Below are 15,410 nucleotides of genomic sequence, written 5' to 3' on the forward strand. Positions count from 1 at the left end.
AATCATCCAGAGGCACAGAGGCAGGTGGTATAGTCTTTCAACTACTTTTAACAGTGGTTTAAATTTGAGGCAAAGTCAATAAATATTCCCAACAATTTTGAATTTGGATTGGATGGATGGGTGGGTGGATGGGTGGATAGGATGAATGGACGGATGGATAATCTTGTAAGGAAAGGGATTCTAGCGGGTTCTACAGGTTAGGGCTCCAGACTCACCTGTCCATCCAGCCAGGCAGCGACAGTACCCCGTGGAGGGGTGGCACCCGTCGGCATGGCTACAGTCACAGCGCTCCCTACAGTCCATGCCATAGGTGCCATCCTGTAGAAAACCCAAAAGATGCCGTTTAGACTGATGTTTATTTTTTTATTTTTACATTTTTTTTACCCCTTTTTCTCCCCAATTTTGTGGTATTCAATTGATAGTTAGTCTTGTCCCATCACTGCAACTCCCGTACAGACTAGGGAGAGGCGAAGGTTGAGAGCCGTGCGTCCTCCGAAACACAACCCAGTCAAGCTGCATTGCTTCTTGACACAATGCCTGCTTAACTCGGAAGCCAGCCACACCAATGTGTTGGAGGAAACACCGTACACCTGGCAACCATGTCAGCGTGCATTGCGCCCGGCCCACCACAGGAGTCGCTAGAGCACGATCGTACAAGAACATCCCTACCGGCCAAACCCTCCCCTAATCAAGATGACGCTGGGTCAATTGTGCGCCACCCAATGGGTCTCCCGGTTGCGGCCGGCTGCGACCGAGCCTGGACTCGAACCAGGACCTCTAGTGGCACAGCCTTAGACCACTGCGCCACTCGGGAGGCCCTAGACTGATGTTTTGACAGAATCTGCATAGTCAACACACAGTATATTTGGTAAACGTTGTGCATGTACATTAGGCAGCCTTTCCCAGTCCTAGTCCCAGTCTCAGTCCCAGTCTGGTCCTTCAGGTCCTTTGCCTATGCAAGTTTTTGGTTTGCAGTCTGATGTCTTTTCATTAATTTCAATCAACACTATCGGCATATCTATTTATTACCGCCATTACGTTAGCTACTAAAACATTAGCTATTAAAATAAGATCCAACAATAATATAGAGGGGCTAGAAATCCAGGGCTTAAAAATAAAGGTGTCATTGTACGCTGATGATTGATATTTTCTTTTAAATCTACAATTTGGATCCCTCCACAGCCTCATAGAGGATCTAGATACGTTTTCTAACCTCTCTGGACTACAACCAAATTATGATAAGTGCACTATTTTACTTATTGGATTACTAAAAAATACAACTTTTACATTACTGTGTTGGTCTTCACGTTGAAGTGGGCATACTTGGTATTCCTATCCCGAAAGAAAGAACTTATCTCACTACAATACATTTTAATAGAAAGTTGGCAAAAATAGAAAAAATCTTGCTACCATGAAAAGGAAAATACCTGTCTATTTGTGGAAAATCACTCTTTAGTCATATCCCAGTTTATCTATTTGCTGATGGCCTTGCCTACACCCAGCGACTTGTTTTTTTCAATTATATGAGCAAAGAATATTCAATTTTATTTGGAATGGCAAGCCAGACAAAATTAAACGGGCCTATTTATATAATGAATATGAATTCTGAGGGCAGAAATGATTAAATATTAAAGCATTAGACCTCTCACTAAAGGCTTCAGTCATACAAAAGCTATACTTAAATTCGAACTGGTTCTCTAGCAGATTAGTAAGAATGTCTCAACCTGTCACGACTTCCGCCGAAGTCGGCTCCCCTCCTTGTTCGGGCGGCGTTCGGCGATCGACGTCACCGGCTTTCTAGCCATCGCCGCTCCATTTTTCATATATCCATTTGTCTTGTGTTGTTTCCATACACTCCTGGTTTTCATTTCCCCAATTAAGCTACTTGTATTTAACCCTCTGTTTCCCATCATGTTTTGTGTGTAATTGTTTCATGTTGCTGTGGTGTCTTTTTACACGCTTTACTTTTGTTATGTTCCGTGTTTTTGAGCGCATTTGATTTATGTTGTGCTCTCGTTTTGGAACTTTAATAAAGTGCGCCTGTTTACATCACGCTACTCTCCTGCACCTGACTTCGCCTCTTTTACACACGCTGACACATCCTTGTTCAAGAATGACCTTTTCCCCTTTATTCAGATTACAACCTTAAACTTTCAGTTATTTGAAAATTAAATAATCTCCAAAATATCGCTATTTTTAAAACAAGCCATAGAAAGTTGGTTGCAATTTCAGTTTAATCCACCAGAAAAGACAGAACAAATATTATGGTTAAACTCAAATATACTAATTGATAAAAATATATATTTTTGGACAAATGTTTAAAAAAGGTATAATCTTTGTAAATGATATCATAAATAGGACAGGTGGTGTTATGTCACACATGCAGGTAACAAAAATATCTTGAAATGTCTGCTCTACTCAAAAATACCAACTATTCTGAGCATTACCGCAATAATGGAAGAGGCAAGTGGAAAGGGGAGAAAGTAAGGAACTTGTCTGCATTAAAGACCAGAATTGGCTAAAGAAAATTGTGATAAATAAAAAAGTATGCCAGTTTCATTTAAGGACCAAAAAACTTAGATTGTAAAATAGTTAGGAAGAGATTTTCGATGATTCCATGGCACATGGTTTATGAACTGATGTTCAAAACAACGCTGGATTGAAAAGTTTGAGTTTTTCAATTAAATGTTTTATACAATAATTCTTGCAACCAATGTTATATATTATTTCAAGCCGCACTGCTTCTTGACACAACACCCACTTAACCCGGAAGCCAGCCGGAGTCGCTAGCGCGCAATGGGACAGAAACATCCCTGCTGGCCAAACCCTCCCCTAACCCAGACAATGCTGGGCCAATTGTGCACCACGGTCATGGCCGGCTGCGACAGAGCCTGGACTCGAACCAGGTTCTCTAGTGGCACAGCTAGCACTGCGATGCAGGGCTTTAGACCACTGTGCCACTCGGGAGGCCCAACCAATAGAATGTTATATACAGTGTAAGTCAAAAGTTTGGACACACTTCCTCATTCAAGTGTTTTTCTTTATTGCGCTTGATGTTTTTTTGCGACTGCACTTGAAGAAACTTTCAAAGTTCTTGAAATGTTCCAGATTCACTGACCTTCATGTCTTAAAATAATGATGGACTATCATTTCTCTTTGCTTATTTGAGCTGTTCTTGCCATAATGTGGACTTGGTCTTTTACCAAATAAGGCTATCTTCTGTATACCACACTGTACTCTACAAATGAACTTTTAACAAGGTGCACCTGTTAATTTAAATGCATTCCAGGTGACTACCTCATGAAGCTGGTTGAGAGAATGCCAAGAGTGTGCAAAGCTGTCATCAAGGCAAAGGGTGGATACTTTGAAGAATCTAAAATCTTAAATATATTTTGATTTGTTTAACACTTTTTTTGGTTACTACATGATTCCATATGTGTTATTTCATAGTTTTGATGTCTTCACTATTATTCTACAATGTAGAAAATAGTAAAAATAAAGAAAAACCCTTGAATGAGTAGGTGTGTCCAAACTTTTGATTTGTACTGTATAAATAATATATATATTTAAGAGAAAATATAGGGGATTGAAAATGATGCAGAAAATAACTGGTGTTGGAATAGGTTTAAGCAAACACCAGCTCACCCAGGAGTACTCCTATGATTTGGTGAGCTTATTTCATGTGTGTTCAATAAAGACTGTTTTCATCCTCGCCAGATTAAACCAGTGCCCTGGAAAACTCCTGAAACTATGGACCTCGGAAGACAAAACTGCCGATATGAATTATACTGTATGGTATTTCACACTGAGTACTGAGTACTTGTGATGCGTTCTATTAAGGGACACTAACATTAAACATCTGAGTGAAATATTTGTTATGTTTGATTCATTCCACATTTCACTGTATCTGATTTAAATCGTAATTTGACCTCCTCCATCATCACCACCTTGTTTGAAACTACCATTAAACTGACATGCATACTGTATATGGCTTTGTATGCAGATATATGAACAAATCCTCTAGATTTGGAGCTTCTCGACGCCAAGCTATTGGGAAACGAGTCTTAATCCACCAACTCCTGACTTCCTGAATTGTGAGTAGCTCTTGGAAGAGGGTGGATTTGCTAAATCATTACGGAAAGCTGTGGATCAAAGGACTAGCGCTTAGCATAGCATGTGACTGCTCAAGACTCCACCGCAAGTGCTAGAGCTGCAGTTTCTTCAAGGGAGCAATTGGCCACGAAACACACTTTCACAAGTTTCACATTTGCGAGTTTCCAAGTTTCTCACATGCAAATTGGCTGTAAGAATGCTGCTCAACTTCTATGGAGGTCAGATTCAGTGTGACGCAGTTGTTCATTTGTAAATCAGTTGTTCATTTGTAAATCGGGAGATGTCGGAAACAAAAAGTTAGCGCAAGAGGGGAGTGACCTGGGGAGTTCTGAGGTACTGGAAAAAAATCACCTTTATAATACATTTCGTGTTATTTGCGTAGTGACATAGAGCAGTACAGTAGAGGCACTTGAAGAAGTTGCACACTTGGGGAACATTTTTAGTAGCCTAGGGTCTGGGAAAAATGTGTCCTTTTCTAAACACATTTCATTCAATTCTATGTCATTTTACATGACTGGAGACTTTGGCAGAATCTTTTTTTTATACAGCACAAATGATCGAAATGACAGGCTACTTTGACACTGACAAACTGAGAATCTAAGATCAGTGAAAATGACCTTGTCTTGAATCCATCAATAGCCTATCCCTAGGTGTGTGGAGACACATATTGTAGGCTACAATATGAGGAGGGAGTTAAAAATGCTTTCCAGTTTCACTGACTGACCCAATAATGCGCAGCTCACTCGCTGGTGATGGCCGATGCTTTGTGGCAAAAGCCCCTCTCTCTGTCTCTCTTTGTCTCTCTCTCTCTCTTTAGTAAAACAATATTTGGAAGTTGATCAGTCAGCATAATATTCGCTTTCAGAAGGAGCCATTTGCTTTCCAACCTGTGTTTTCCCTCGATTGTATTTGAAATATTGAGAAAGGGCTGTTTTGTCTGCATTATGTTTTTTCACTGACAGATTTGCTGCGAGTTCCCGACTGTTGGCTATTGCTTGTTATTGGGCTACAATCCACAGTTAGGCTATTTAAAAAAATAAGCTATTGATCTGTGGCTACATTATAGGCATTCTCATGGTGTAATTGGCTATTCTGAATGATTTCATCAACAGATAGCAGTATTTCAATAACTTTGGCAAATGTATTTCAATTTATCAGGGGTGCTGCAGTTCCTTCAGAACCCTTCGTGCTGCTATGCTTCTATAAGTAAATAAAGGATAAAGTGCAACGCTGGAGAGATGAGAGTTGCATCAACTCATCCTTGACCGCTGGCTACGTCCCTTCCGTCTTCAAGAGAGCGAGAGTTGCACCCCTTCTGAAAAAACCTACACTCGATCCCTCCGATGTCAACAACTACAGACCAGTATCCCTTCTTTCCTTTCTCTCCAAAACTCTTGAACGTGCCGTCCTTGGCCAGCTCTCTTGCTATCTCTCTCAGAATGACCTTCTTGATCCTAATCAGTCAGGTTTCAAGACTGGTCATTCAACTGAGACTGCTCTTCTCTGTGTCACGGAGGCTCTCCGCACTGCTAAAGCTAACTCTCTCTCCTCTGCTCTCATCCTTCTAGACCTATCTGCTGCCTTTGATACCGTGAACCATCAGATCCTCCTCTCCACCCTCTCCGAGCTGGGCATCTCCGGCGCGGCCCACGCTTGGATTGCGTCCTACCTGACAGGTCGCTCCTACCAGGTAGCGTGGCGAGAATCTGTCTCCGCACCACGTGCTCTCACCACTGGTGTCCCCCAGGGCTCTGTTCTAGGCCCACTCCTATTCTCGCTATACACCAAGTCACTTGGCTCTGTCATATCCTCACATGCTCTCTCATATCATTGCTATGCAGATGACACACAATTAATCTTCTCCTTTCCCCCTTCTGACAACCAGGTGGCGAATCGCATCTCTGCATGTCTGGCAGACATATCAGTGTGGATGACGGATCACCACCTCAAGCTGAACCTCGGCAAGACGGAGCTGCTCTTCCTCCCGGGGAAGGACTGCCCGTTCCATGATCTCGCCATCACGGTTGACAACTCCCTTGTGTCCTCCTCCCAGAGTGCTAAGAGCCTCGGCGTGACCCTGGACAACACCCTGTCGTTCGCCACTAACATCAAGGCGGTGACCCGATCCTGTAGGTTCATGCTCTACAACATTCGCAGAGTACGACCCTGCCTCACACAGGAAGCGGCGCAGGTCCTAATCCAGGCACTTGTCATCTCCCGTCTGGATTACTGCAACTCGTTGTTGGCTGGGCTCCCTGCCTGTGCCATTAAACCCCTACAACTCATCCAGAACGCCGCAGCCCGTCTGGTGTTCAACCTTCCCAAGTTCTCTCATGTCACCCCGCTCCTCCGCTCTCTCCACTGGCTTCCAGTCGAAGCTCGCATCCGCTACAAGACCATGGTGCTTGCCTACGGAGCTGTGAGGGGAACGGCACCTCCGTACCTTCAGGCTCTGATCAGGCCCTACACCCAAACAAGGGCACTGCGTTCATCCACCTCTGGCCTGCTCGCCTCCCTACCTCTGAGGAAGCACAGTTCCCGCTCAGCCCAGTCAAAACTGTTCGCTGCTCTGGCACCCCAATGGTGGAACAAGCTCCCTCACGACGCCAGGACAGCGGAGTCAATCACCACCTTCCGGAGACACCTGAAACCCCACCTCTTTAAGGAATACCTGGGATAGGATAAAGTAATCCTTCTAACCCCCCCCTAAAAGATTTAGATGCACTATTGTAAAGTGGTTGTTCCACTGGATATTATAAGGTGAATGCACCAATTTGTAAGTCGCTCTGGATAAGAGCGTCTGCTAAATGACTTAAATGTAAATGTAAATGTAGTTGCAGGCTCATGTCTATCAGCAGAGAGAGAGAGAGATCATAGAAAGTTCATCTAATTCTAGTTATGTGAGAGATACTGGCATGCTTCTCACACAGCCACGGCCAAGCGTTAGGTACAATGTTACGCAAACCATAAACCCGGTACGGCCAAACCCGAACTCTTAGAATATTAGGCCCGGGCTGAAAATCTACTATTTCCCATAACGTTTTTTTTGTGGGGACAGGAGAATTAACGACACTCAAATGAACTTAGATCGCTTTAATTATAATTTGTACGTAAAAAAAAGTACATTATTTTAAATGCCACGAGAGGTACAGGATCCAAATAGGTTCTAGAACAAAACAGTCCAAAACAAAGAGGTGCCAGATTCTGTTCCGGCAGGATCAAGCTCAAATTAAGCACTGGTGTGATGTATATCTAACTGTGCATATTGTAGTTCACAGATCCCTATCAAAGCCAGCATTGTACGCAATGCATCTAGGAAGAGTGTACTGTGGTTTGATCATATCAAAGCTTTCACCACCTTTTTCTCAACTGAAATTAAGTTGAGATAATAATATATATATATGCCTATTACGTTTTACACATTCATCATAATATTATAGGAAGATAATAAGAGTGTTATAATCTATAATGATGTCATCACTGTGCGACAGGGGTGGGTGGGGGGGACAACATCACTTACCTGGCAGTGGAGGTCACACCTCTCGCCCCTCCAGCCGGGGGCACATGTGCACTGTCCGTTGAGGGCGTTGCAGGCGCCCCCGTTGCCACACATACAGGTGAGGTTACACCCCAGCCCCCATGTGCCACTGGGGCAGTTAATGGAGCAGTGCACTCCGTGCCAACCTGGAGGGGGGAGAAGACATTTTGAACATCAACATAGTTTAACAGAGGAGTAGTCAATTTCTCTCAAATGAACTAGTGTCTACAGGTATGTTTGTAAATCTTTTATTGAGAATATTATTTGGTCCCCAAAGCGTCGTACACAAATGCCACTGCTTTAGTAGAATGATCCAGCAGATCCACAAATGACAAATTAAGTTTTGCTTTCGTATGTAAGTTTAGATTTCTACTGTATTTCTACTGCATTTCTACTGTATTTTTACTATATTCTACTGGATTTTTACTATATTCTACTGTATTCTACTGCATTTCTACAGTTTTTTTTCTTTATTCTACAGTATTTCTACTATATTCTACTGTATTTCTACTGTATTTTCACTATATTCTACTGTATTTCTACTGCATTTGTTCTGTATTTCTACTGTATTCTATTGTATTTCTACTGTATTTCTACTGTATGTGCTCCTTGAATGGGCTAGCCTTACACATGCAGCATTCCCTGGTGTTAGTAGCCTACCTGCTTTACAGGAGCAGGCTCCATCCACTGAAGAGCACTGTGCCCCATTCTTACAGCCACACGTGGCAGAGCAGTTGATCCCGTGGGTCCCTGATGGGCAGGCTGTGGAACAGTCAGACCCCTGCAATGGAAATACTGTTAGCATTCCTGTACTATAGTTTAATTGACTTTGTGTTATTCATCATACGTGGTAAGTGGGTCGTGTTCAGTGAGGCATACCGTAGAAAACATTTCATACATTTTCTCCCTATTGAACATGACCCAGGTAACATCACAATGGAATTAGGAGCGAATACTGTCTGTCAGACAGTCTGTTAGAATGCTCCAGACTAAGTCAGTCCAATCCTTGGACCTTCTTACAATTCCAAGTATACAACACCTTAATAAAGTCAACTGTTACTTCTTCAGAACACAATGTAAATTCACTAATGTTATGAATGATTTAGGCAACTGTAGCTTCATTAGACTGGACATGGAGTATATTACTACTCATTAGCCTTCATAACCTTTCACAGAGCCTTCCTAGACCCCTCATAGCGGCTTTACCTTGAAGCCAGGAGCACAGATACACTCCCCGGTCACGCTGTGGCAGTCGGCACCATTCTGGCATTGGCACACTTGCTGGCACGACTCGCCGAAGAAGCCGGGCGTACATGTCTCGTTACAGTAGGTCCCCGACCAGCCAGGCTGGCACGAGCACTCGCCAGACATCGGGTGGCAGCTGGGCACAAAACAGGGAGACAAAAGAGGACAATGGACTGTCATTGATATCATCGGATAACTCTGTTGTGACATCTTGTCTGGACACCAAGTACGCCAACACTCAAATGTGCTTCTAGCTAATGAACGACTAGCATATTAATAATGTATAAGATATTTTTTATGTTTGTTTTGCCAAATGACTTTTATAGTGTCTTATTTATTTGGGTTGTGTTTACGCTTGGTAAGGTAATGTATTATCTTGCCTTACATTTGCCCTACAATTCTCTACCATTTCATTTCATTACCTTAATAAGGTGCTTGGCTGACACCTATCTGACTGTTCTGCATGGTTGATCAAATCTCATGTGAAATGAATGATCTCTTGAGTCACAGCCAGTCGGCTTGCCTATAATTTATTACATTATAAGATTATATGTGTTCCAATGTTGATCCTTGGCAAGCATTCATTTGACTGTAAGGAAAATAGAAGAAGTACCCAATAGAGCATGGGAAAATGTAACAATACCGGAACATTGTAATAACAGAAAACAGTCAATGACCGGTTGAATTTTCACATGAAACCTCTGTATATCAAATCAAATATATGCTGTATACTGGGTTGAAACAACTTAACAAACCAAAGAGAGAACATAAAGTGCAAAGTGCCTTAAATGTGTAATATAAAGAAACCAAGGCATAGGAATACGTTCATTACATCTATACCTCTCACTTTACCCCCAAAGCTCTGTATGTCATATATGTAAGTGTGTCAATAAAGTTTTCATGAATGAATAAGCTTTTCGGATACAGAGTTAAGACCATAGAGCTAGAAAGAGGGCTCTGGATGGATAAAACCCGTTTTAGCATGGATATTAACATTGAGGGCTTCCACCATTTTAAAGTAGTCAACTGGATGGGTATTCCTATGGGTTTGGAGGGATCAGCCAATGATCAGAGCATTGTCTTCTTCTTCAAATTGGGTTACCAATGGTTTGATAATGGCTTTAAGCTTTATCGGTGCCATCAAGTGGGTGGCCACAATAAATTAGTGACACACAAGATTTGGCTAATATTGGTGAAATCACCAATATTAGCTTTACACTTTTTCAAACATAAAAGAAGAAGAAAATGTACTACTTTAAAATGGTGCTAGCCCTCAATGGCACCGCCCATGCTGTCACAGAAGCCACTATAGCACAGATACAAAGTAAGTCCTCTTTGTACCTCTATGGTTCAAACCATAAAGTCATTGGTTCAAACATTTCTACTGGTACTGAACAGTAATAACACAATCTCCAACATTTTCCAGCTTTGCATATAGGTAATTGTGTCAATATTTTTTTCTCTCCAAATAAATCAATTCCTCAGAGATCAAGTTCAAACCATACAGTCATTGGTTCAAACATTTATTTTGGTACTTAACACAACACTAATTAAACAGAATATCTCCAGAACTTTCTCCAAATGCCCTCACATGAGGCGGGATTAAACAATGTAACAGCCGGGGCGGGTTTGCTGCATGCACATGTGGCACAATACCGTTGTTGCCGTGGTACCTGTTTGAGTAGCAGCTGCTCCTACCTGACACAGCAGCCCCATTGAGACAGAGCAGAGCAGCTGTCCCCCCTCACAACACATGGAGCCTGCCAGCTGTGCCAGTTTGTCTAATACACAGGCAGTGGCACAATGGGGAACTGTCTGACTCCCCTCCGACCCACCCAGCCACCCGCCACATAGGCACACACACACACACACACACACACACACACACACACACACACACACACACACACACACACACACACACACACACACACACACACACACACACACACACACACACACACACACACACACACACACACACACACTTTGAGTGACCAACGGTCTTGTTAAACTTTGAATCATTAATGTTACTGTAGTACAATCAATGTTCTGTGAGAGGTGTAGGGCTGAATACAACAATTCAATGTACTGTGAGAGGTGTAGGGCTGAATAAAACAATTCAATGTACTGTGAGAGGTGTAGGGCTGAATACAACAATTCAATGTACTGTGAGATGTATAGGGCTGAATAAAACAATTCAATGATAGATCAATAATTCGGGTGGCTCAATTGGTGGAGCATGGTAATGGTTGTGAGTAGTGTAATTAGTACAAGGATAATTACATTATCCTCATGGGATGATCACCATTATAGATTAGAGCATGATTATAGAATGTCCATTCTAGAATGATCTCAGGGATAATTACATTATCCTCATGGGATGATCACCATTATAGATTAGAGCATGATTATAGAATGTCCATTCTAGAATGATCTAAGGGATAATTACATTATCCTTATAGGATGATCTCCATTATAGATTAGAGCATGATTATAGAATGTCCATTCTAGAATGATCTCAGGGATAATTACATTATCCTTATAGGATGATCTCCATTATAGATTAGAGCATGATTATAGAATGTCCATTCTAGAATGATCTCAGGGATAATTATTATTTCGAGGGACACAACGCGGAGTGCGTGGATACAGCCCTTAGCCTTGGTATATTGCCCATATACCACAAACCCCTGAGGTGCCTTATTGCTATTATAAACTGGTTACCAAGGTAATTAGAGCAGTAAAAAGAAATGTTCGAACCACCCAGTTTATAATGTTCATTCTAGAATGAGCTCAGGGATAATGTAATATACTGTATTGTGTTGTATGCACTGCTACGTATATTGTATCATCTGTGCCAATGAGTGGGTATTACCTGCGTGTGTTCTCGGCGTGGCAGGGACACCTCTTGTCACACTTGAGACCATAGTGTCCCTCGGGACAGAGGCGCACCTCGCACATCTCCCCCGTGTAGCCCGGTTCACACAGACACGCGCCACTGATGTGGTAGCACTTGGCTCCGTTCTCACAGCGACACGTCTGGCGGCAGGATACGCCGAATGTACCCACCGGACACTCTTCCTGGCACCTGGAGAGAAGGGCGATGGGTCAATTCAATTCATTTCAAATAACTTTATTTTTCCTGTGAGGGAACTTCTTGACTACTGCTCAAGGCCAGGTTTAAGGATAGTGTCTCTGTACATACTGCAACATACTGCAAGTGGGGACATAATGTGACTAATACTGTGACACATTGCACCGAATGTGGATCTCCCGTTCGTCTACTGATCCTTCTACTGATCCTTTGGCCCTGTCCGGGGGTTTCATTGGATGGGGCCACAGTGTTTCCTGACCCCTCCTGTCTCAGCCTCCAGTATTTATGCTGCAGTAGTTTATGTGTCGGGGGGCTAGGGTCAGTCTGTCACATCTGGAGTATTTCTCTTGTCTTTTCCGGTGTCTTGTGTGAATTTAAATATGCTCTCTCTAATTCTCTCTTTCTTTCTTTCACTCTCTAGGACCATGCCTCAGGACTACCTGGCTTGATGACTCCTTGCTGTCCCCAGTCCACCTGGCCGTGCTGCTGCTCCAGTTCCAACTGTTCTGCCCGCGGCTATGGAACCCTGACCTGTTCACCGGACGTGCTACCTGTCCCAGACCTGCTGTCCCAGACCTGCTGGAACCCTGACCTGTTCACCGGACGTGCTACCTGTCCCAGACCTGCTGTTTTCAACTCTCTAGAGACAGCAGGAGCGGTAGAGATACTCTCAAAGATCGGCTATGAAAAAGCCAACTGACACTTACTCTTGTGTTACTGACTGGTTGCACCCTCGACAACTACTATGATTATTATTATTTGACCATGCTGGTCATTTATGAACATTTGAACATCTTGGCCATGTGCTGTTATAATCTCCACCCGGCACAGCCAGAAGAGGACTGGCCACCCATCATAGCCTGGTTCCTCTCTAGGTTTCTTCCTAGGTTTTGGCCTTTCTAGGGAGTTTTTCCTAGCCACCGTGCTTCTACACCTGCATTGCTTGCTGTTTGGGGTTTTAGGCTGGGTTTCTGTACAGCACTTTGAGATATCAGCTGATGTAAGAAGGGCTATATAAATACATTTGATTTGATTTGATTCAGTATGTCATTTTCGCGCCATTCTACATGTAAAACCGGTATGCAAATAGTCTCTGCAGGCAAACGCTATTGGTGTGTTCAAGCCCATACAGATGTATGATCTTAATTTGGTCACTATTTTGTTGCTGAGAATTTTCCTGCACAGCAGGAAATGCAAACTTGTAGTGTAGTTGAGTTTTAAAAAGTTTGTAATTTCCACTTTCAAAAATTCAGACCTGATTTTCCCTAACGGAAAATTTACAAACCTCTACAAAAATGTCCATTAATTATAATCCACATAATAATTCACATTTCCTGTTGCTCCAGGATTTTTTTTTTCCTGCTGTAGCAAACTGGCTCAAATTAAGATCCTACACCGGTATAGGCAGGTATAGTTTAACAGGGAGAACTAGAACATTAGCAAAGAAAAAACATGGCCTCCTGAGTGACACAGCGGTCTAAGGAACTGCATCGCAGTCCTAGAGGGGTTACTACAGACCCAGGTTCATTCCCGGTCTGTGCCACAACCGGCTGTGGCCGGGAGTCCCATAAGATGTCGCACAATTGGCCCAGCGTTGTACGAGTTAGGGGAGCGTTTGGTCGGGGGAGCTTTACTTGGCTCATCGCACTCTAGTAAATCCTTGTGGAGGGCCGGGTGCCTGCAGGCTGTCGCCAGTTGAACGGTGTTTCCTCAGACACATTGGTGCGGCTGGCTTCCAGGTTAAGCTGGCGGGTGTTAAAGTTCCCGGTTAGGCGGGTCATGCTTCAAGGACGCATGACTCCACCTTCGCCTCTTGTGAGCCCTTTGAGGAGTTGCTGCGATGAGACAAGATCGAAATTGGGGAGAAAAAGGGGGGAAAATACAAAAAATATATAGAGAGAAAAAACACTACACAGTAAGACACACTTACATTCTGAAAATGACCCGTTGTGCATATTGTTCTCATATTTCTAAAGACGCTTCAACTTTTCAGGAAGAGCAGTCATTACAGGAGCAACAGTGTTCAGCAATTGGGCCTAATTGCTATGAAAAGCAGGCGATTCGTAAACACACTGTTTAAAATCCAATATCATAGGTATCTGGGACCAACCACTGATTATAGATATTGGTAAGAAAATCAAGCTTTGTTTATGACATAGGTGGCCAGCAGGTATGCTGAAAGCATGTTGCAATAGCATAATATCAGGGAGAGGAGAATGGATAGATTCAAGGTCAGAAAGGACACATATGGAAACCAGCTGAGAACAACTGAACGGAACTGTTTTTGACACTTGAATTCATATGGAATGTGACACATGAATCCCACTAACAGCACTACTTCTGTCTTACTACTTTCCAGATTATTCTAAAGGGACCACTGCATACTATATATTTTTACACTTATTTTAATTATTTACTTTCTCTCTCTCTCTCTCCCTCTCTCGCTATCTCCTTATTTCATTCCTTATTAAAGCATGATTTGTGTGTGTGTGTGTTGTTTTTGTGAGTCAGACTGAAGCTGTTTGTACACACACACACACACACACACACACACACACACACACACGCACACACACACACACGCACACACGCACGCACGCACGCACGCACATAAACACATACACACGTACGCACACACAGCCCCAAAACCCAAGTAACATCATAATATACTGAACATTCCTTTTACAACACAGAGGACACCAGCTTGCCTAACAAAATCCCCAAATTTCCTTCCATTCCCAAGTCATATCCATAATATCATTCCCACATTCCACCACCATTGGCTAAGTGAGCAGACTGTGCACTGGTCTCCTTCATTTCCAGTTGTTGATATCCCTCTATCTCCCTAGGGGACTGGGTACTACGCTATACCCTCTCAACCCTATCTATCTCACTCAGGGAAGCTAAGGGGCAATCTTAGCAAAGTTAGCATTCTCTAGTGCAAGCAGCCTTAATGGTCTTAGCAGTGTTAGCGTCCCCCCCACCACTCATAATGCATGGAGCTGTCACGCTAAACGGGATTCAAAGCATGCCGATAGGACACGCTCATTCATTTGCCCGACAGATGGCGTGTGTCAAAGATATGAAGTCACAAAGCAACAGCAACTACTGTACAACACTAGGGGCAGCTGAGAGGATTCTGTGGAAGACACATGGGAACTAACTTAACTTTATATGAAGTGTCCTGTTGATGGTATGCTACAGGGTAAACCCAAGAAAGCACCCTGGTATTAGTATAATATACTGTATAAGTGCATAATATCTTTGTTGGAAAAGGACCCATCAGTAAGCATTTCACTGTTAGTCTACACCTGTTGTTTACCAAGCATGTGACCAACAACAATGTTCTCGTGAGACTGGGAACTAAGTTACTAACTGTTCACTTTACATGAAGAATCCTGTTTGTGCTATGCTACA

The 15,410-nt window shown here is 42.9% G+C and overlaps 1 protein-coding gene across 2 annotated transcripts in view; it reads right to left on the minus strand.

Annotated features, from left to right (window-relative positions):
* megf10 (multiple EGF-like-domains 10) overlaps positions 1–15,410 on the minus strand; it is a 116,588-nt gene that overhangs the window by 14,986 nt on the left and 86,192 nt on the right. For both annotated transcript variants that reach the window (XM_045693502.1, XM_014143939.2), the window contains exons 9-13: positions 11,775–11,987; positions 8,858–9,032; positions 8,312–8,432; positions 7,634–7,797; positions 216–318 (exon numbers count right to left, since the gene is read on the minus strand). In XM_045693502.1, coding sequence (XP_045549458.1) covers positions 216–318; positions 7,634–7,797; positions 8,312–8,432; positions 8,858–9,032; positions 11,775–11,987 — 776 coding nt within the window. The remainder of the gene's footprint in view (positions 1–215; positions 319–7,633; positions 7,798–8,311; positions 8,433–8,857; positions 9,033–11,774; positions 11,988–15,410) is intronic.

The sequence above is a fragment of the Salmo salar genome, chromosome ssa01 (assembly GCF_905237065.1).
Source record: "Salmo salar chromosome ssa01, Ssal_v3.1, whole genome shotgun sequence".
In the NCBI taxonomy this organism is placed as follows: domain Eukaryota; kingdom Metazoa; phylum Chordata; class Actinopteri; order Salmoniformes; family Salmonidae; genus Salmo; species Salmo salar.